Source organism: Patagioenas fasciata, chromosome Z (assembly GCF_037038585.1).
Source record: "Patagioenas fasciata isolate bPatFas1 chromosome Z, bPatFas1.hap1, whole genome shotgun sequence".
In the NCBI taxonomy this organism is placed as follows: Eukaryota; Metazoa; Chordata; class Aves; order Columbiformes; family Columbidae; genus Patagioenas; species Patagioenas fasciata.
Window position 1 is genome coordinate 74777769 of NC_092560.1, and position 19964 is coordinate 74797732.

Below are 19964 nucleotides of genomic sequence, written 5' to 3' on the forward strand. Positions count from 1 at the left end.
GCTAGGAGTGCTTTTTGCTAAAGCTTCCGAAGACGCACCGCAAATCTCAGGACTAAAAAGAGACGCAAACTTCCTATTGAACCTCATTTCTCTTAACAGTAACACAAACTGACACACATTCAGCAAACCAGATAACACCATCACAGTTCTATCAAAGCTCCAAGGGCACTAAACCATGTCCCTAAGAACCTCATCTATTAATACGTGTCTTTTAAACTCCTCCAGGGATGGTGACTCAACCACTTCCCTGGGCAGCCTGTTCCAATGCCTGATAACCCCTTCTGTGAAGAGATTTTTCTTTATATCCAACCTAAATCTCCCCTGGTACAACTTGAGGCCATTTCCTCTTGTCTTATCACTTGTTACTTGGAGGAAGAGACCAACACCCTCCTCTCTACAACTTCTTTTCCAGGTAGTTGTAGAGAGTGAGAAGGTCTCCCCTCAGCCTCCTTATCTTCAGGTTAAGCAGCTCCAGTTCCCTCAGTTGATCCTCATAATGATGTGTGCATGTGTGGTCACACACATGCTCAGATGGCAACATGAACCATGAAGTAGATCCTATGGAAAGACCTTGTGGCTTCCCCAAGTAGGTAGTATGCTGGCTATGGAAGAGGACACACAGTGACACAGGTTTGTCACTGTGCACTTGAAGAGAATGGTCAGTTTGAACTGAGCTTCAGATGTGGAAGTTTCCTGGGCATCCCAAGGGAGTGATAGAGACGCAACCTGAACCATGTGGTTATTGCTGCCAGCCCCCATGGCTGCAGAGGACATCCTTATGCTGGCCATACCCGCCTGGACCCAAGCTCCTGCAGAACCTCCTTGCATGAACCAGGCAGGGAGACCCCCACTGCACTGCCCAGACCCTCCATCCACCCTCAAGGACCGAGTGCACCCATCTGTTTTGTCAAACTGCTTTAATATCTGGACATGAAGACAGGACAGAGCCAGTCAGGCTGTGCACAGACAAGACGCCCCCAAGCCACGGTGTAAGGCTGCAGGGCTTCCCTTCTCAATGGATGTGTGGATTTGGCCAAGACGCAGTTCAGCTGATGACGTCCTGAGCATGCCAGCGAGGTGCACGTGTGGGGTAGGGGAAAGGGATGGGGACTCCCCAGGGCAGCTCAGAGGTTGTTCAGCTCCAACAAGGTCTGGTCCAGGACCTGGTGGATGCCCACGTTCTCCTCTTTGGCACTGGCCAGACTCTCTGTGGATACAAGGGACACCCAACCACGCACACAGACACATCCCAAGTGTACCCAGGTGCAGCCAGACCACACACACCACACCAAGCAGAGACACACACACAGACGGACATTTCAGTACGGTACCAGCCTCCAGCTGAGCAGGGCATCCCTGTGGAGCTGAGTCCATGCAGGCAGCCCCACCACTGGCAGGGATGAGCCCAGCCACTCCGGGACCTGCTGGTGCAGCCAGGCCAGCCAAGCCGGTCCCTGGGGGCTGGCAGTCCTCGGTCTTCATCATTTCCATCCTCCCATGGTGCCCCTGGCCCCACGCTGGGCCCTCCACAGTGTGGGTACCACTGGTGGGAACCACTCCCCAGCCAGCCACCAGCACATTCAGCCCTGGGGTGGTTGTGGGTATTTCCACAAACCCTTGGACAGCGAAAGTGGAGAGCCAGTGCCTGCTGTGTGACCCAGCAGTGCTCCGTGAAGAAAAGAAGTGAGACAGTAGCCCAGGCAGAGAGGACAGCAGAGACAGAAGGAGCAGAGCTAACGAGGCTGAAGAGACGAGTTCCAGTGGTTGCTTCCAAGTGGCATCCTCCTTTCCTCTGGAGATGAAGGGGATGGGACAAGAGCTCTGCCTACTCAGCCCCATCTCCCAGAACTCCCTGCTAGGCTCTTCCCTGTCCCTTCCCTGTCCCCTGCCCCAAGTTTGAGGCAGTGGGTGCTGTCAGGTCCCCAGCTGCTATCCCAAGCCTGCAGGGATTCCACTCTGAGGAGATCGTCCCCTGCACAGTTTGGGGTGACCAGAATGAGGAAGAGGAGGCTGGCTGCTAACTCCTGGAACAAGGGGAGGAAAGCAGCAATACAAACCACTGCACCCCTCCACAGCAAGGCCAGGCTGATGCCAAGGGACAGCCGTCATTGCATGGGCTTCCCAGAACATCACAAAAATCCCCACTCATCTCCAAATAAAAACTAATCAACTCCAGAGGGTCTGCCTGTCCCCACCAAGCAGGGCAGTTATCCCCAGGGGATAAGCCAAGGCTCCACACCCTGCCTAGCCCCAGCCCCAGTGGAGAGCGGGCAGGGGCTCCTAGCCCCAAGCCAGCCTGGCTGAAAGGGGGTGGGGAGGCTGGGCTGGGGCTGGGAACTCTGGGCAGCTCAGTTGTTAAGTTCTGTAAGGATGACCCGCAGCTCGTTAGTGAGAACGCGGTTTTTCTCAGCCTCCTGCCGGGAGCGCTCTAGAGAAAACAGAGACATCAGCGCAGCAGAGGGAAGAGAAAGAGAAATGTGAGTTAGTGAAAAGAGACAGCATTTCCCAAAGCCCTCGCTGGAAATCCTGCAGCTGCCCAGCCCGCAGCAGCAAGGATGAGCTGGGCTCGCAGGAGGAGGCAGCTAGTCCTGGAATATGGGTCCACCAATTTGGGAAGTGGGTTGTGGGGCAAGGTAGGATGCTGAGGAAGGAGGAAGAGGAGCAGAACCTATATAGGGATCACTGCTGAATGGTAGGTTCAGCACCTTCGTTGAGGGAGGGTGATGCAGGAGAGATGCCAGGGCCGAGACCGCTGTTTGCAGGCAATGGCTGGGAGTGGGGATGTGGAATGGACAGGACCAGGTCTAACCCCACTATTTCAGGCCAAAACAGTCATGGAGAAGATGGTACGAGATGAGGAAAGCTGTGTACGAGAGCCGGCGGGGTGGCGGGAGTCATCCCCTGGGCCAAGGCACAAAGAGCCCTGTCCCGCTCAGCCTGGCAGCACAGGAGCTGCTCGGGGGAGCTCAGCCAGGGCTGTCCCGAGGGTCCCGCAGCTGTGAGCTGCCCATGACCACCTCCTACCACCCCACTGCCAGCACACACGTGAGACAGGCAGGAGATGAGGGACAGAGCGGCATGAAGAAAACAAAAGGAGAAACCAAGGAAAGAAAACGCTTTATTGAGACCAACTCAATCACCCAGAGGGACAGAACATAAAAGAAAAGTCATGAAATGCAAACTGAAGAGCAATGTGCAAAGGACAGAAGGCAGGCAGGGGCAAGGGAGGAGATGGGAGTCTAGGGGCTGCCTGGCTGGGAAGGAGCTGCCAGACCCAACCTTCTATCCCCAGGGCCTGAGCTTTGTCGGTGGAGCTGCCGCTTCCCCTCTGCAGCTCCTCCCCACCCTGGGCCCAGCAAACAGCACTGGGTGGTTTTGCTGGAGGGACATAGAGGGCAGGTGGTCCTCCCAGCCCTGGAGCTATGGCGTCCCTGGTGCTTATGCTGCTAGGGAGCCAAGGAGGGAGCTGCTGGAGTGAAGGGCTGCTGGACACAGCCCTGTTCCCCAGTGGGCAATACTGAGGCATGGACCTGCAACTGCATTGGCACTGTCTACCCAGCCCATGGGGGTCCCAGGGGCTGCTCCCCTGCCCCACCAAGCACCCCTAAGTGTCTACACGTTGTCTGTCCCCAAAGAGGGGTATTGCAAGAACACCCAGGCCGGCTCCTGTCCCAAAGGAGCCAACAGACAGGCACAGGCTAGGAAGGGCAGAGGAGGACAGGGCAGGCAGGGAGAATGGTGGGGCAGCCAGGCAGGCAAGCAGCCGAGCTGGGGAGGGGGTGAGGCAGGCAGGGGGTGCAATGCTGGTGCCCGACAGGGGTCTCAGAGGGAGGTGATGTCATTAAGTGCGTTGTCCAACTCCTCGCTGATGGCTTTGTACTTCATCTTCTGTGCATACACTTCGTCTGCAGGTGGGGGGCAGGTGGTGGAGCAAGGTAGGGGACAGGCAGCAGAGAGAGAGTGGCTGTGAGTGGGGGGCCAAGGGCAGCGGGAGCGTGCGGGCACAGGCGGTGTGGATGTGGCCTTATTCTCTACCTGAGGGCAGAGCCCAGATCCCAGCAGTTCTGTGCTCCCACACCAGACACCACAACATCCAGCCTCCCTCCTCCCGGGACCCCTGCCCACCCCATCACCCCGGACAAGCCCTGTCCAGCCCTCCCGGGGACACATCCCAGCAAGTGCGACCTGAGAAAGAGGGACACAGGTCTGGTGGGGACATTTTACCTTCTAGATCATCAATGGTTTTCTCCAGCTTTGCCACAGACCTCTCTGCAAACTCTGCTCGGGTCTCGGCCTGTGGAGAGGGTGAGCAGAGAGGCATGATGGGGATGGTGCAGGCTGCACTGCACCCCAAATCTGCCTCATCTGCTTCTCCCATACCGCACTCCACAAGCCCTCCCCTGGGAAAGGCAAGGGACAAAGGGCCTCGTGGACACTCAAACCATAAATCACGAGGGCATCCCAAACCCAGGCACCTGCCATGCTGCAGGGCTGCAGTTTTGGGAAGGGTGAGAGGACATGGGCATCACGGGGTCAAAACCAACACGGGATGACAAACTCCTGCCAGCACTGATGCCGTGCTGGCTCCGCACTCCTTACCTCCTTCAGTTTTTCCCCTAGAAGCTTGATTTCCTCCTCGTACTTGTCCTCCTTGGTAGAATACTGCAGAGATAGAGACAGGTGCCCATAAGCGCCATGGGACAACTCCAACTGTCCTTCACCCCAGCAGGAGACCCCAGCACCCCCAGACCCCAAGCACTCTGCCCAGCCACAGCAGCCCCGCTGGGTCCTACCTTGTCAGCCTGGGCCTCCAGGGACTTCAAGTTGTTGGTGACAATTTTCAGCTCCTCCTCTAGGTCACCACATTTACTACATCCCAAGCAAGGGTCACCAGGAAGGGGTTCAGGGCCAAGGGGCAGGTAGTGGAGAGAGGGGGTGGGGGAGCAGAAAGAGCAGGGCATGGGGAAGGAGGAAAGAAAGAGAAAGAACAAGTTGAGAGAGGAGAAAACTCAGCACAGGTGTGGAGGGAGTGGAGCCGCTATGAGCGGGAGGTGCTGGGACACATCCGTTCATCCGTTCCTTGTGCCTCCTCACATGGATGCCCCGTGCATCACTGCCAGCTGGGCTCTTGCCAGCCTCACTGAGGAGGAGCGCAGGCACGGAGGGATGGAGGAGCATGCCCAGCCTGCACCTGCCGGAGCGGGAGGCGAGGGGAGGTCGGTGGCAGAGGCAGCGGTGCAGAGAGGAGAGAGGTGGCTCGCGTAGTTTGAGAGACAGCAACAGAGAGAGGGGGGGCTGCTGCACATCGCCCCACGCCCCTGCCCCAGTACCTCTTCCTCTGAGGCAATGAGGGATTTGAGACTCTGGTCCATGGTCCGCAGCTCTTCTTCCAACTGTCTCACTCGGCTGGGGTTAAAAAGGGGCACCCCGGGGGTGCAGACAGCAGAGAACAGGGTCAAGGATGGGCTGCTAGCAGGCTGGTATCCCCCTGCCCCCAGCCTGCGCGCCCAGGGAACATCCCAATGGCAGAACCTGCCGCTCCCAAAGAAGGACATCCCCATCCCCACACAGACATCCCCATCCCCACAGCTGCCAGAGACTTGGGGCAAAGGCAGCATAGGACTGTCGTGTGCTGCCCACAGAGAACCCTGCTCACCTCTCTGCCACCTCTGCCCTCTCCTCTGAGCGCTCCAGCTCTCCTTCAAGGACAACCAGCTTGCGGGCGACCTGTCAACAGCAGCAAGAGGCATGTGTCAGCCCTGCGCTTGCCTGGGCTGGGGCACAGAGCTGCAAGGAGGCAGCCTTGGGTCCTGCCAGGGGGCCAGGACTGGGAGAAGGGGGCACGCACCTCCTCATATTTGCGGTCGGCTTCCTCCGCTATGTGCTTCGCCTCCTTCAGCTGCATTTCCTGGAGCTCCATTTTCTCCTCATCCTTCATGGCCCTGTTTTCGATGACCTTCATGCCTCTGAGGAAAGCCCAAGCCAGAAGACATTACTGCCATGGGTTGAGGTGGCACCTGCACCTCCTGCCTACCCACTGTACCCTAAACACACCACCCTCCAGCTCAGAGACATGGGACATTGCCTGGGGATGCTGGTACTTGCTGGCCACCCCAAGCAGTAGGGTCACACCATCAGTACCCCAAGGCCATGTCTCAGAATGAGGAGATGTGGCCATGGTGCCTCTCAACCAGGCAGGTCCTGAACCCATCATTTGGTGGGGAAAAAATGTAGCAGCCCAGGACAAGACAGCTGCAACTTTCACAAAGGGAGCCCAACAGGCCAGAAACCTTTACAAAATGCTAGAAAACATCCCGTGGCAAAGCCTTTTCTTATTCAGGGTTGATGCTCACAAGCAAAGGTCACCAAACCCACACAAGCCCCGTAGCAAGGACTCCTGCAGACTCTTCTCCTCTCCCTCAGATGCTGCTGCTCAAACTGGTCTTTGCCAATGGAGGGAAGAGCTCACCTAACTGTCAGGAATGCTGTGACATGTCTGGGCATTCCTGTACAACGGAAGTGCCCTCACCTGCACAGCTCCTGCCCGGGACACCTCCTTGCCATGAGGGTGGCGCAAGACACTTTGCAGGACTGCTTTTTTCAATGAGGTGGGTTCACTCTCAAAAGATGACCTTGGTACACATGTCCCCTCCTGGACTGTTGTTCAGCTCTTGAGCAGAGGGGCCTGCCCTGGGGCAGAAAACAAGCTCCAAGCACTCTCTGGCTTTGGTTACAACCTGATATTTCTGTAAACAACAGGTGAAATTTTTAAGGATTTTATGAGTGCCCTGGAAATTTCAAAGCCTTTTTAAGAATAGCTGGACTTGGGGAACTCCTCTGCTTTGTGTCTTTGCTTTCTCCCTTCAGGGTCTGCAGCACAACCAACACAAACCCCATAAGGTCACTTCAGAGGGACCCCACTGTGAAACCAAGGGGGCTGCCTGCAATCAATGGTGACCTGATGCCACCCCTGCTGTCACTCCGCATCACACCTCTCGCTCTCATCAGCTGCCTTCTCAGCCTCCTCCAGCTTCTGCAGGGCAGTGGCCAGGCGCTCCTGGGCTCGGTCCAGCTCCTCTTCCACCAGCTGGATACGGCGGTTCAGAGAAGCCACTTCTGCCTCAGCCTGTGGGAACAGAAACTCCTTGGTCACCCCATGTCTCATATACATATATATATATGTACATATATATATGTATATATGTATATATAAAAAGGATTTTCAGTGGTTACTTCTACATTCGCTACCCAGAACACCTCTTGGCACTGTGCAACAGGCCAGTGCTTGCTGGCATGGAATGCTTGACCACGCATCCCCTCATCTTTCTGTAGGGACAACAGGGTTTTCTCCATCCCTTGCATCCCTTTTGATGCTGGCTCCTCCCAGCCACACAACTCCAGCCCAGCACATGCAGCCTCTCCACTGCATCCTCACACCTCTGGCTCCCACCCCAGAGAGACACACGGAGCGTCCACCAGGGTAGGGTGGCCAGAGCAGCCATGCCGTCACAGGGATGGTATTTGGGGTTTGCAGAGCAGTGAGCAAAGGGGGAGGAATGCCCCGTACAGCTTCACTCCCGAAAAGGAGATCGGAGCCACTTGCGGATTTCCTGTTTACGGAGGCAGTGGAGCGAGCCAGGAGCCTCTCCTGTGGGAACCCCCCCGGCCCTGCGCAATGGGGCAGCCTGGAGCTGAGCGCAGCCCCCACCCCCCATGATGTACAGTGCAGTGCCAGGGGCAACGTCGGGGGCAATGGAGCGAGTCACCCTTGGCCTGCTGGCGCCTAGCCAAACTGCGGCTGCCGGGGCCCATGGGACCTGGGCCCTCCGCTTTCCCAGGCTCCTCATGCATGGGGCCAGGAGCTGGGGCTGGCCAGGAGCAGTGGCCCTGGCCTCCCGCCAGTCCCTTGACGCCTGGCCTTGCGCTCTTTCCATTTGGTAAAGGCCTCCTGCCACCACTGGGAAACGCTGTCTCAGCAGCTCTTGGCCCTGCTCCCCACCAGAGGGGCTGCGGGGAGGACAAGCCCTGGGTGTGAAGGGATGCGTGGCAATTAGACCTTGCTGCAGGCAGCAGCCACACGCACCAAGAGGCAGGGAGATATGCACCAACCCAGGGGATAATGTCTCCTGCTTACTCACAGGCTAGAGCAGGCCTGTCCGGCTGCAGTGCCTGACCCCATCTGGCCTGATGCTCCAGCACTGGAAATGCCTCGGGGTACATGAGCCAAGCTGGGGGTCCATGGGAGCAGCAAGGGGCTGTCACCCTGTGTAGCCCCACTGGGCATCAATGGTCCCCCACAGCAAGCTGGCAGGCTGGGGACGGGTGCAGATAGCACCTCTCCCAGCAGGACAGCCTGTTGGCATGTTGGGAGGGTGGCCAGCCCTGCAGCTGGCACAACAGCCGCCTCCGCCCTGTGAACACCCTTTTTCCATGCTCACCAAGAGCTTGTCCGTAGCCAGACAGCCCAACGGGCAGCTGAGTCTGGCTCCTGCAGGGCGATGCTACGCCTGTGGCATCTATCTCACCCCAGTGGGAGATTTTTTCCCAGGGAATCACCCCCAAAGTGGGTCAGAGCTGCCTGGATGGGCACTTGGGAATATGAGCTCTCCGGCAGCTCCCAGTGACCGGGGAACCCGATCTGCAGCTGCAGGAAGGGGCCATTTCCTCCGCACACAGCCCAAGTGACAACAGCCCGGGTACCGCACCCAGCTCTGCCGCTTCTGATATGGTGAGGATGTCAAAGGAGTGGGTACAGGAAAAAAAAAAAAAAAAAGAAACAAAAAAACCCCAACACCAGCTCCAACAACATTAAAAAAAACCACAAACTGGGAACAAGCTGTAGCTTGGAAATGTCGTCCCACTGCCAGAGTGGAAATTTTGACCTGTGGCAGCGCAAAGGGGTGGCTTGTCCCCGCAAAGGGACACGCTGGAGAGCTGGAGGCCCTGTGACTGCTGTGGCCGGGACCGCAGAGCCCACTGGAAGCCAGACGAGAGCCTGGGCGTGGGATTTTTAGCCGTGCACACGGCCAGCCTCCGAGGGAGGGGATCCTTTCTCAGGATCTGCCCGACCCCAAGCAGAGCCAAAGCAGAGCTGGCTGCTCGCTGCTCACTGCTCCGCCGTGCCCCGCAAGCCCTGGGGAGCCCCGCCGCATGGAGCATCCCTCGCAAGACCCATGGAGAAGGCAGCTGGAGGAGGCAGCCCGGAGGCAGGAACGCTGCCCGAAGACCCCTGCCCCGGTGACTGTCGCCAGGTGCCGCGGTACCTGGATGGCAGCGCCTCTCAGCACCCCCGGTACCTCCCGGTGCTCTGCCCCGGGGGCAGCCAGCCCGGCTGCCGGGACGGCGGGAGGGTGGCCGGGGCCAGCCCGCGGGGAAGGATGCCGGCAGAGGGGCCGGAGCCGGTGGGGCATCCTGGGGAGCTGCCGGGGCGGCCCCAGCCCTGCAGACCCATGCGCCCGCCCCTCCGCCCCGGCGGCCCTTACCCGCTCCCGGGCCTGCCGCTCGGCATCGGCCTCCCGCTGCAGGTGCTCGGCGCGCTCCTCCGCCTCATCAGCCACCTGCTGCAGGCTCTGGATCTTCCTCTTGACGGCGTCAATGGAGCTGATGCCGGCCATGGCGGGGGGCTGCCGGCGGGGAGGCCGCGCCGCCGAGCCCTTTGTGGGATCCGCCCGGCTCGGGCAGGAAGCGCTCAGGCAGCGGCCGCTCCCGCCGCCCGCCCTGCCTCCATCCCTTCCTGCTCCTCCTCCTCCTCCTCCTCCTCCTGCTGCCATCCACCGACCTGAGCCGCAGCTCCGCCGGGCGGCGCACACGGACCCCCGGGCAGGGTGCACGGTGCCTACACCCGGCAAGGGAGAGTCCCTCATCAGGCGGGGTGCACGGTCCCCGCCACCCAAAACAGAACACAGGGTGCTCCCCTGAGCAGGAGGCGTGGTCCTCGGCACGCAGGTTTACTGTCCTTACCCGCAAAGGAAAGATGCACAGTGGCTTCAGGACAGGGCACACTGAACCCCCAACCCGGGGCAGGATGCATGCTGCACCCCCAGGCAAATGCACAGTCTCCATTGCCAGGGCACGTGGCACCCCAGACAGGGTACACAGTGCCCCCCACGATATGGAACACAATCCCCCCAAGACAGGGCATGTGGTGCCCCCCAGGCAGGTGCGCACAGTCCACTGAAATGCCCCAGAGAGACAGAGGGGAGCCCAGGGAGTCCTTTTCCCTGGGGAAAAACGAGGCCAGAGCCTGCTCCCTGTGAGTCCCCATGGAAGCAGGTGCTCCCCAAGATCTACCCCCTACCTCCCAAACAGGGACCTAGCTGGTAGCACCATAGAGGCATATAGAGCCTATGGAGTCTCCTGCACACCCCAGCTGCTCTGGGGGCTCTACCCCATTGGGGAGGTCAGTCCCAAACTCCTGGCTCTGCATCCTGGCTGGGTCACATGCTCTGATCCATCAGGAGAAGTTGATGCTGGTGACACTCAATCCTCCTTTAAGTAGCTCTGACAGCTTCCAGGCAGCCACAGCAGCACTTTACACCTGCCTCCAGGGACGTAAATTCCAGGGCTGATCCCATTGGCTGCACTCAGTTCTGGGGCCAAGGGTCCTGGGGAGACCTGGCTGCACTGCCTGCACAGCCCTGCAGCCCCACGTCCCCCTGCTAAGCGGTGGTGGAAGAGGCGGCACTGAAGGTCCCCTGGGGCCACATGCCTTGGGCTTGGCCTTGGTCCTAGCGAGGTCTGCCCAGCTCCCAGCCCGATGCCTGCGTGCCAAGAGCACCCCCAAGACTGCGCACAGGGTCTGGAGCAGAAATGGGGCCCCCCGGCAGTAATGGGGCAGAGGTGAACTGCCTGCAGGCAGGCAGGGGGCAGGTTGGGGGGCAGGCTGGGGGGCAGCCATCCCTGTCCTGTGGCAGCCAGGCTGGGTGCCTCCTGCTCTGGCCCCACCCAGGGATACAGTCACTTCCCAGCAGAGCCCCGTTCCCTCCCACCGGCTCGGGGAATCGCCAAATAAGAGCAAAGTCTCGGCTGGGGAGAGCAACCGGGGCGGGAACTTGGGTGAAGCCTTTGGGATCGTGGCCTGGGAAATGCAGAGGCTCCCTGGGCTCTGCTTGAGTGGCCAGGGTCAGGCCACCAGCTGGGAACAGGGGCGGCTGGAGGGGCCTGTGCTGGTTAAACGTGCTATCCTGGCTGCACCGTGCCCAGCAGCCCCTGCCCGCATCCTGCCCTGGGCACAGCGGAATGTCCCTCCTGGTGACAAGAGGTCGTGGTGCCGCACTAGCATTGCAAAGCTGCTGGGAAGGAACTGCCAGCACCGTGGAACTGCCGAGCAAGGATCAGTTGCTCCCGGGTCTGTGCCAGCGTCTGCCCCCCCACCAAGTGCATGGGGGGTCGAATTTGTATCCGTTAGTGCAGTTCCTGTGGGCTTTGTGCACTGCCACCCAGTGCTGGAGGCAAGGAGGTGGCTGAGCAGGGGAAGATTTATTCTATTAAGGCTTTGTTGACATTTTTTATAACAAGAGGACCCTGCCTGGCTCACTGTGATGGGTCCTGACCTGTCTGAGCGACGGGGATGCTCAGTGCTCACACGCACATGCTGTCCTGGCAGTGAAGGGGGCACACGGGTTCCCAGGGAGGGGGGCAGGTGGGCTCTGGGTGTCTAACCTGCACTCCTGCTGGACCCAAGAGCTGTGCTGCACCTCGCCCTGGGGAGGAGGTGACACCAGCCCTGGCACTTAGCGCTGTCAGCACATTCAGGTCCATGGCGCAGGGACCTGGTGACTCCCAGAGCCCTGCACATGGCACAGCCTGTTCAGGCTTCTGCACAGACCTGGGGCTGCTGGGCTGGTGATGGGATCACAGTATCCATCACAGCCAGCCTGCCCTCCCTGATGCTGCTCCTTCACCATGCCACCTCTCTAGCCCTTTCCTTGACGGGTCGGTGGCTCTTGTCTCCTGTATCTGCTGGGCAGGCACTCTGTGCTGAATCACACAGACATGAAGAGCTGGTGTGGACCAAGAGCAGGAATATGAATGCTCTGGGTGCCAAGAGCACCCCCAAGACTGCGCACAGGGAGACAGCCCACTGCCAGCAGCAAACCACTCCTGTGCACCCCATGGCTGACACCTGCCCAGCTTCACTGTTTGCCCCTCTTGTGAACCCCACACTGGGGACATCATGTCCACGCTCAGCCAGACCCCACACTGAGTTTGCCATGTCCCACAGCAGCATGGATCCAGTCAAGACAGTGTGAACCCCACTACATACAAGAGTGACCCTGCCCAGCTCAACATGCCTGCCACACACCAGGACAGATGTGCCCTTCCAGAGGATTTTCAATGTTTTAACTACTTCGTTTAGTATCTAAGCCAGGACAGGTCAGTAGATTCAGCAAACAAGGCTGAGGAGCCTCCCAGGTGCTTCCTGGGGGCTCTGTGCTGCTCTGGGCGCTCGTCCTGTTGCTGCTTGTCCTTGTCTCTTCACCCCGTCCTTGGCAGCCACCTAAGAGATTTGACACATCTCCCCCATTTAGCTCCATAAACCAGCTGGGATTAAATTTTTTGTTCTCAATCCGAAAAAGTCTGGCTGTGCCCTGCTGGCCGTGCTCCAGCCGGATCCCCTTTAACTTCTCCTCTAGTTTCCAGCGTTGGTTTTCATCAAAGAAGGACTGGCTATCAAAAGGAGGATTTATTTATAGGGTGTCAAATACCCTGTGTGGCACCACAGGTCGTTATACCCTGTTCCCAAGTGGCTCTGTGGCCGCACACAGCTGTTCCACCCTTCATCCTGGCCAGGCACAAGCCAATTTCAACACCTTCCTAACATCTCCCCGGTGGGATCCATTTCTCAGGAGAAACATCAGTCACGGCAATAAATAAAACTCTTCCTGACATTGCCCTTCCTAGGGTACAGAGTAGCCCATTGGACCCCAAAATGACCGAGCTCCCCCACATGCCCCTCAAGCATCCTTTCTTGCAGACAGTACTCAGCAGCTTGCCATGGAAAAGAGCTTTTTCCATTTCTCTACTCTCTTTCACTTTCCTGCCACAGCTTAATAAGTGCCACAAGCATTGCAGAAGAGCATGGCTGGGGACTGGTGACACAGCTTGGGACACTCGTCCCCATTAGCTTTGGGGAGCTGGGCAGGTGGCTGCCCACAAAGCTCCAGGCAGGACTGACTGCCTGCCTGAGCAGTGCCCACCACAGCTGGCTTGGCCCCTGTACCTTGAGCAGGATCCATCTGGTCACTGCCCTGCATCTCAGCCTGGTTCAGTGTCAGCATCGCAGGAATGGGATCCTGACAGCCTTCCCCACAGACGCTTTCCATATAAGGCCCCCCCTCTATCTTCACCCCCCCACCCCGAAGCCCAGCGCCCGCGCAGGGGAGGAGTTGCTGGCGTGCCTACGTACGTCTGTCGCTTTCTTCTCTGCCTGCTCCAGCTTCTCCTGGGCCTCCTTGACAGACTCGGAGTACTTCTCCACCTCATCCTCCGTGCCCTTCAGCTTCTTCTGCAGGCCCTGCTGTTCCTCCTCCAGCTGGGGAACGGACAGAGGGCAGGGGTCAGGTGGGATGGTGGTACCCAGAAGGTTTTGGGGCATGACCATCCTCCTGGGAAGGCTCAGGCTCCAGCCACAGCTGGAGTACACAGACAGACTTCCCCTCTCAACTTTAGGGCCACACGTCTCCAGGGAGCCCTTGGTCCCCAGGGCCAGAGCAGCCCCCAGCATCCCTGAGCCCAGTGGGGATACAGGGGTGTAGGGTGTTCCCTGTGTAGGGGACAAGAGAGGTCCTGACATGGGGACACAGCTCCAGGAGACACTCAAGAAAGTCCTCCATCTCTGTGTGGCTGTGGTGGGAGTAGGCTGTCCCCAAGAGTCTCCTTGGCAGAGGGATAGGAAGGTGGTGCTGGGGCATCCCACCGAGATAAGGCATGTTTTGGGGAACTAATGTGAGTGATCAGTGGCAACAGGCTGTAGTGCTGGTCCCAGAAACAGGCACTCAGCAGGGTGAGATCGCTGGGGACAGGAATCCAGCTGGGTGACGTCCTAAAGGATGGGCATGCAGCAGGGGAAGGACCCCAGGGACAAGCGCACAGCAGGGTCAAGGTCCCTCGAGACACAGTGGGGTGAGGTCTAAAGGGCTGGGCACCCCTAGAACTGGGATCCTCAATCTGGACACCCAATAGGACAGGGTCCTCGCGGCAGGAAAATCCTAGGACTAGGGTCCCAAGACAGGACAGATGGCATGCGGAGGTCCCCAGCCTAAGCACCCCAAAGGTGGAAAGTCCCCAGGCTGGACCCTCAGTGGGACGTTGTCCTCAGGGCTGGACACCCCTAGGTTGGAGGGTCCCCAGGCTGGACATCCAGCAGGTCGGTGTCCCCAGGGCTGGAGACCCTTAAGGCAGGGGTTCCGCAAGCAATGCTGGGGAAATCCATGGGACACCCACCTGCTTGCAGCGGTCCTCCGCCTGCTTCTTGTCAGCCTCCGCCTGCTCGGCACGGTCGATGGCGTTCTCCTTGTCCAGTTTCAGCATCTGCATCTTCTTCTTGATGGCCTCCATGGTGGCGGCGGTGCGGCGGGGCGCGGTGCGGCGGCGGGGAGCGGAGTACCGGGGGCGGCAGGAGCACCGGGGGCGGCGAGAGCACCGGCACTGCGCCCCCCGCCCCGCCGCGGTGCCTAAGAGCCGGGGAGGGGCCGCGCCGGGCGGGGGCCGCCCCGGCACCTCCCCCGCCGCCTGCCAGCACCTTTTAGGGACAGACTCGCCACCGACGGCCGCACCGAGCGGGACGGGGGGGCGGCGCCCCCGGCGGGCACCGACACCGGGCACCCACGGAGGCACCGGGCGAGGGACACCCCTGTGCGAGGGACACCCCAACGCACCGGGAGAGGGACATCCCTGTGCGGGGAACAACCCGGAGCACTGTAGAGAGGGACAGCCCTGTGCGAGGGACAACCCGGGACGCTGTGAGAGAGACACACCGGGGCATCACAGTACGGGTACCTTAGTGGCATTATACTAGGGGCACCCTTGTGGCACTGCTCTAGGGGTGCCCCGGTGGCACTGGACTAGGGACATCCCAGTGACACTGCACTAGGGGAACCAGGGACATCCTGGTGGCACTGGGCAAAGGACACCTCGTGGCAATATAGTAGGGGTACCCTGAGGGCACTATGCTTTGTACACCCCAGGGTGTACACACCGTTAGGGAGACCCTGATGGCACAGCATGAGGGACAACCCCAGTGGCAGTGTGCTACGGGCACCCTAGGGGCAGTGAACTAGGGACACACTGATGGCTTTGTGCTAGGAACATTTCAGGGGTATTACACTGGGGACACCCTGGTGGCATCATGCTATCGACAGCCCAGGGCGCTGTGGTAGGTGCATTTCTGGTGGCACTTCCCCAGGGACACCCCAGTAGCACTCAGGACACCTATGGGCTGGCATTATGCTGCTGTTGTGCCACAGGGGCACCGCCAGCCACCCAGTTCCAGGGCCTTAGACCTGTCTCTGCTCCAGCCACAGAGCTGTCCCCATGCTAGAGGACATTGCATGGCTGCCACTGCCCTAGGGACACCCCATGCCCTGCCACTGCACCCTGAGGCCTGGATGACCCTGCTTGCTGGTGCCTCAGGGGCTGTTACAGCATCTGGGGACGCCCATGGGCTGGCACCACAGTCTTGGAGACACTCTTAGACTGTGATTGCACTCAGGGACACCCACAGTCTGTGTTTGCAGCTGGGGATACCTGTAAGCTGTGATTGAATCAGGAACGTTACAGGCTGGCACTGCAGAGACAACCCCAGGCTGTGATAGCACTCAGGAACACCCATGGGCTGTGACTGTACTTGAGGACACTGTGGGCTAGCACTGCCCACAGGGGAAGATCCCCCTGGGAGGGAAATGAACTGAGCCCCTGATCTCCCCGTCCAGCTCCCACATGACAATTGTGCAGAAGGGCTGAAGCTCTGTATGGGCTCCCTGGCACCCACCACCCTGCTGCCTTGCACCCTGGTGCCACTGTCCTTGGCACCCACAGGGATACCTGGCATATGCACAGCCCATAGGCTGGCATTTCAGGGTGATGTGGGACGCTCAGGCAGCCCACTGCCCTCTGTGTCTTTCTGCTCTAGATAAATCGTATTCCACAGGCAAAAAAATGCAAACCCTTCAGATCCTAGCTCCTCCAAAAATAACCCGTGCTTTAATAACGCTCGTAAATGCTTCTGGCACATTCCCAGCTGCAGGGTGGGCTGCGGGCCGGGGTGGGGGGGGCTGAAAGGAGCCAGCAGAGGGGCCACAAGAGCCGTGTGGCATGTGGGGAGGCTTGGATGGGATGGGGACAGGAGGCTTGGATGGGGTCCCTCAGCCCAATACCCCAGGACCACATCCAGCTCTTGCCTGCAGCAACTTTTCAGCAGCAGTGCTCCAAGCAGAGAGAAGCCAAACATTTTTGAGAGTTGTAGAAATTGACTTTCTAGGAGTGCTCAGCCCTAGGACATAGTGGGGACGGGAGCAGCTGAGGACCAAGGGCTTGCTGGCACCATGGGTAGAGCAGCAGAGGAGCTGCTGCTGGACTCTGGAGAGCAGCTATTAATACTGACGAATTAGGCACATATTTGGACAAGGAGTCAGTAACTGCCAGTACGCAGCTTCTGAGGCGGGGGAAGATCCGTCTCCCATAATTCCCGGGAAAGATGGATGGTTTTCCATGAGATACTTCAGCCTGGAGCAACTTCATTGGCTCAGTGCTGAGGGTAAAGACGATGATGTGCATGGTGTGAGCAGCCAGGCACCCAGGGACTGCAGCTCTCAAATGTCCCTCCAAAGGAGATGATTCCCCCTTATTGCCCGCTCCCCTTTGCTCCAGGCATCATGGCCAGGGACGACAGGCACAGCTGGGACCATCTGGGTGTCTGAGTGCATGAATTTGCCCTTGAAGCTGCCTTCTGGGAGAAGAGGGTGCAGAGGGGTGTGAGGGCACATCCTTCCCACTGCTGCCCCATGCCCAGCCCCACCCTGGGCTAAGATCTCCAAGGGCAGGGACCCCATTCCTTGCCCTGCTCCAGGGTCCACTCGCCCTGCTGGGAAGAGGCTTGTCCTGCTGTTTAATGGAAACTTTATGCGTGCAACCCATGCCACAGCCTCTCACTCCGCCTCTGGGCTCCCCAAGAAGTTGGGCTGTGGCTTCCCTGCCAAAGTGATGTCTCACTCTGGTGGGGGAGACTCATTGGGCTCTCACTCCTGATGTCTGAGCTACCTCCCATCACCTGTATCCCATCACAGAGAACACGGTGAGAGGGGATTGGGGGTGCTTGCAGCCCTGTGCTGGGGGTGCTGGAGCTCCCATGGCCCCACGGTGCCAGGACAAGGCTGGGGTCATGGCCACACTGTGCCCAACTCACCGTCCTTGCTGTCTGCTCAGAGGGGCCCCATGCCGGGCTGGTACCTGGGCGAGAGCCTGATGCTGGGTCAGGCCAGTGGAGATTGTCAGGGGACAGCTGGGAGGACTGGGATGCCTGCGAGAGCCACAAATCCCCCCTGGAGCCTGGCCATGAGTGAATGTCCCAGGGGGTCAGCCCCTCTGCACCCTCAGGGATGTGCCCACAAGGGGACAGGGGGTCACCAGCCAGGATGCTGTGGGATGCTGCCCTTGACGACTGAGATGCTTGTAGCTCACACTGCTGCAGACAGGTCCTGGAGGTAGGGGACACGTGCCAGCCTGACCGTGTCCTTACTCCACTCTGCAGCATCCCTGCCCACCCCACCACCGCTTGGGCCCCCCAAACCCCTGCTGAGTGACAGGGTGGGAACAGGTGTGGACACACTCTGGGCAGCTGCTGCCTGCACAGGTCGGCCCCAGGGGGCTATTTCGGGGCGTGAGCTCAGCGCCAGCAGCCGGGAGAGCTCCATCCACATTCCCAGACCCACAGCATGCCAAGCTCTGCTGCTTCCCCACCGGTGGGCCACCAGTGACTAGGGGTCCCCCACCTGCACCCCTGTAGCAGCCTACCCAGGGATATTTTCAGCTAGCAGCACCCCTGAAGACCAAATCCGCCAGCAACAAAAACCCTGGGGCCCCCTCCCGTGGCGGTGGCCCCCCGGGAGCACCTGTGAGGGCCGGCACATGGCTGGCAGCGGGGGTCCAGCCTGACGGGTGCCTGGGGCTGGACGTGCCTCGAATATTTTCCATGCTGTATAAGCACCCGTACTACACTCCCCCCTCCTCTGCTGGCAGGGCAGGCATCCATGGCCCCCCTGCCCACCAGCCCCCACTTTCTCCTGGGGGGTCCCGTTGACAGCCAGGCAGCAAGAAAGCAGGAAAACCAGATTTTATTGATGAATGCGTCTTTCCAAGGAGGTGTCGGTATCCCCATCCCACCCCAGAGCCTCGGGGGGGGGAGCTGGTTTCCTTCAATGTTTAATATGGGATGCTTAAAGTATCAAAATAGTGAGAGAAGCCTCAGCAAGTGCACAAGAGGAGGGATGGGGTCCTGGAGCCGAGGAGGGGTGAGATACTGGGCTGCAGGACCCCGGTGAGAGCCGGGTGTTAGTTGGCAGGACACGAGCTTGGGGAAGGGAATAAATGAACTTTGAAAGCTGCAGGCTCAGTACTAGAGAAATGGAAAAGTTACAAAAATACTGCAGATCTTGGAAAACAACGCAGGCACTTGGGAAGGAGAAAGAGGGCAGAGCTGGCTGGGGCCATGGGGAGGGGAAGCCCCCTGAGAAGGCAAAGAGCAGCTTTGGGAACAAACCCATCGCATTCCCCTCATCCTGAGCGGAGGCACTGCAGCTTGCAGCCCTGCTGCTCCCCAGAGGGGCCCAGGCTGAAGAAGATGCTCATGGAGGGAGCTCAGTGCTTCCCAGGAAAGCTACAGGAGAGGAAGAAGAAGGGGAGGAAGATTCAGCCAGCAATAAGGCATAAGAGGTGAAAGGAGGCTCCATGCGAGAGCTCAGCGAGGGACCATGCTGCTCCCTGCACCCCATCACACGGGAGAGGGCAAGCTCCTGTGCAGAGGAGAGAGACGAAAGGAGCACGAGTGGGAACAACAAAGGCACACAAAAAATATCCCCATCAGTGGAAAGCCCTCCGGCCCCGCACCCCGGGGCTGGCGGGTGAGCCCTGAGCCGGTGCAGCCCCGGCTCCCACCCCAGCCGGGTCCCTTCGGGCGCTCTGGCCGTGCCCTGGGTGAGCGTGGGAAGGTGGGCTGGGCGGCGAAGCGGAGGTGCTGGTGCGGCGCCGGCTTGGAGCAGCGTCTGGGTTAGTCCGAGCGCTCTGGGTGCAGGCAGAGCTCTGGTCTATCCCAGGCAGCCCTTGGCTTGAGGCGGGTCATACTTAAATAGGAGCGGGCGGGCAGGCAGAAGTCTGTGCGGTGAGTGGTGGGAGGGCACGGGGCTCAGTTCTGCTCCTCGTCCCGCAGCTCTGAGGGCAGGAACTTGTACTGCTGCTGCCGGATCATGGCCAGCTTCTTCCGCGCCTCCTCCAGCTCCCGCTCCTTGCGCAGCATCTCCTCCTGGGCGGCGATGATCTGCCGGGAGAGAGCCCTGGGGTCACGGCTGCCTCCGACAGGGGTGGCCGGAGCCTCTGGCCACAGCAATGCTGAGTCCAGAGCTGGGCCCCCTCTGGCTTCCTCCCATCACAGCCACAGCTGCCCTGGACTGGTGTGGCCCTGGGCACAAAGGCTCTTGTCCCTGCAGTGGGACCATGCTCCCCTGGGGATACCGGGGAGCAGAACAACTCCTAGGGCTCAGCCCCACATGCGCCAGGGAGGGTCTCAGCTGAGAGCCTGGGACCTTTGGCACCCCATATTGGCAGATCTCACCCCCTGCCTGATCTTCTGCCCTTCACGTGTGCCAGGGATAGTGGGAGGGTGCGGGTGCTGCACCAAGGAGAAGCCAGAGCATTACACTCCTGGGAGTGTGCACCATCACCGTCTGTGCCCGCTGCCACACGTGGCAGGA

General features: G+C 59.7%; 2 protein-coding genes across 14 annotated transcripts in view; both read right to left on the reverse strand.

Annotated features, from left to right (window-relative positions):
* Nucleotides 1-902: 902 nt before the first annotated feature.
* Nucleotides 903-14667, reverse strand: TPM2 (tropomyosin 2). 12 transcript variants are annotated; one of them, XM_065860165.2, is made up of 9 exons: nucleotides 14446-14666; nucleotides 13409-13534; nucleotides 6993-7126; nucleotides 5849-5966; nucleotides 5657-5727; nucleotides 5331-5406; nucleotides 4600-4662; nucleotides 4225-4294; nucleotides 903-1207 (listed from the first exon to the last, which is right to left on the reverse strand). In XM_065860165.2, exons 1-9 carry the CDS (start codon nucleotides 14557-14559, stop codon nucleotides 1125-1127), a joined length of 855 nt encoding a protein of 284 aa, XP_065716237.1. In that variant the 5' UTR covers nucleotides 14560-14666; the 3' UTR covers nucleotides 903-1124. The 12 variants fall into 12 exon arrangements, with proteins under 12 accessions (XP_065716237.1, XP_065716235.1, XP_065716239.2 ...); XM_065860163.2 differs by lacking the exon at nucleotides 5331-5406 and adding an exon at nucleotides 4794-4869 and having other exon boundaries at nucleotides 14446-14665; XM_071801816.1 differs by lacking the exon at nucleotides 903-1207 and adding an exon at nucleotides 1524-2428 and having other exon boundaries at nucleotides 14446-14667.
* A 3646-nt stretch (nucleotides 14668-18313) lies between these two features.
* The window catches only part of TLN1 (talin 1), a 37327-nt gene continuing 35676 nt past the window's right edge, over nucleotides 18314-19964 (reverse strand). For both annotated transcript variants that reach the window (XM_065861210.2, XM_065861207.2), the window contains one exon: nucleotides 18314-19531. In XM_065861210.2, the coding sequence (XP_065717282.1) occupies nucleotides 19400-19531 (132 nt within the window). In that variant the 3' untranslated portion in view covers nucleotides 18314-19399. The remainder of the gene's footprint in view (nucleotides 19532-19964) is intronic.

Bases quoted from the DNA above. Each gene is read 5' to 3' on its own strand.
- TPM2 (XM_065860167.2), bottom strand. From the start codon at position 9,863: ATGAGGGACTCTCCCTTGCCGGGTGTAGGCACCGTGCACCCTGCCCGG. The intron at 5,967-6,992 runs GTGTGATGCGGA...GGCTTTCCTCAG, and splicing joins GCAGCTGATGAGAGCGAGAG to AGGCATGAAGGTCATCGAAA. The intron at 1,208-4,224 runs GTAAAATGTCCC...TTGTATCCACAG, and splicing joins AACCATTGATGATCTAGAAG to AGAGTCTGGCCAGTGCCAAA.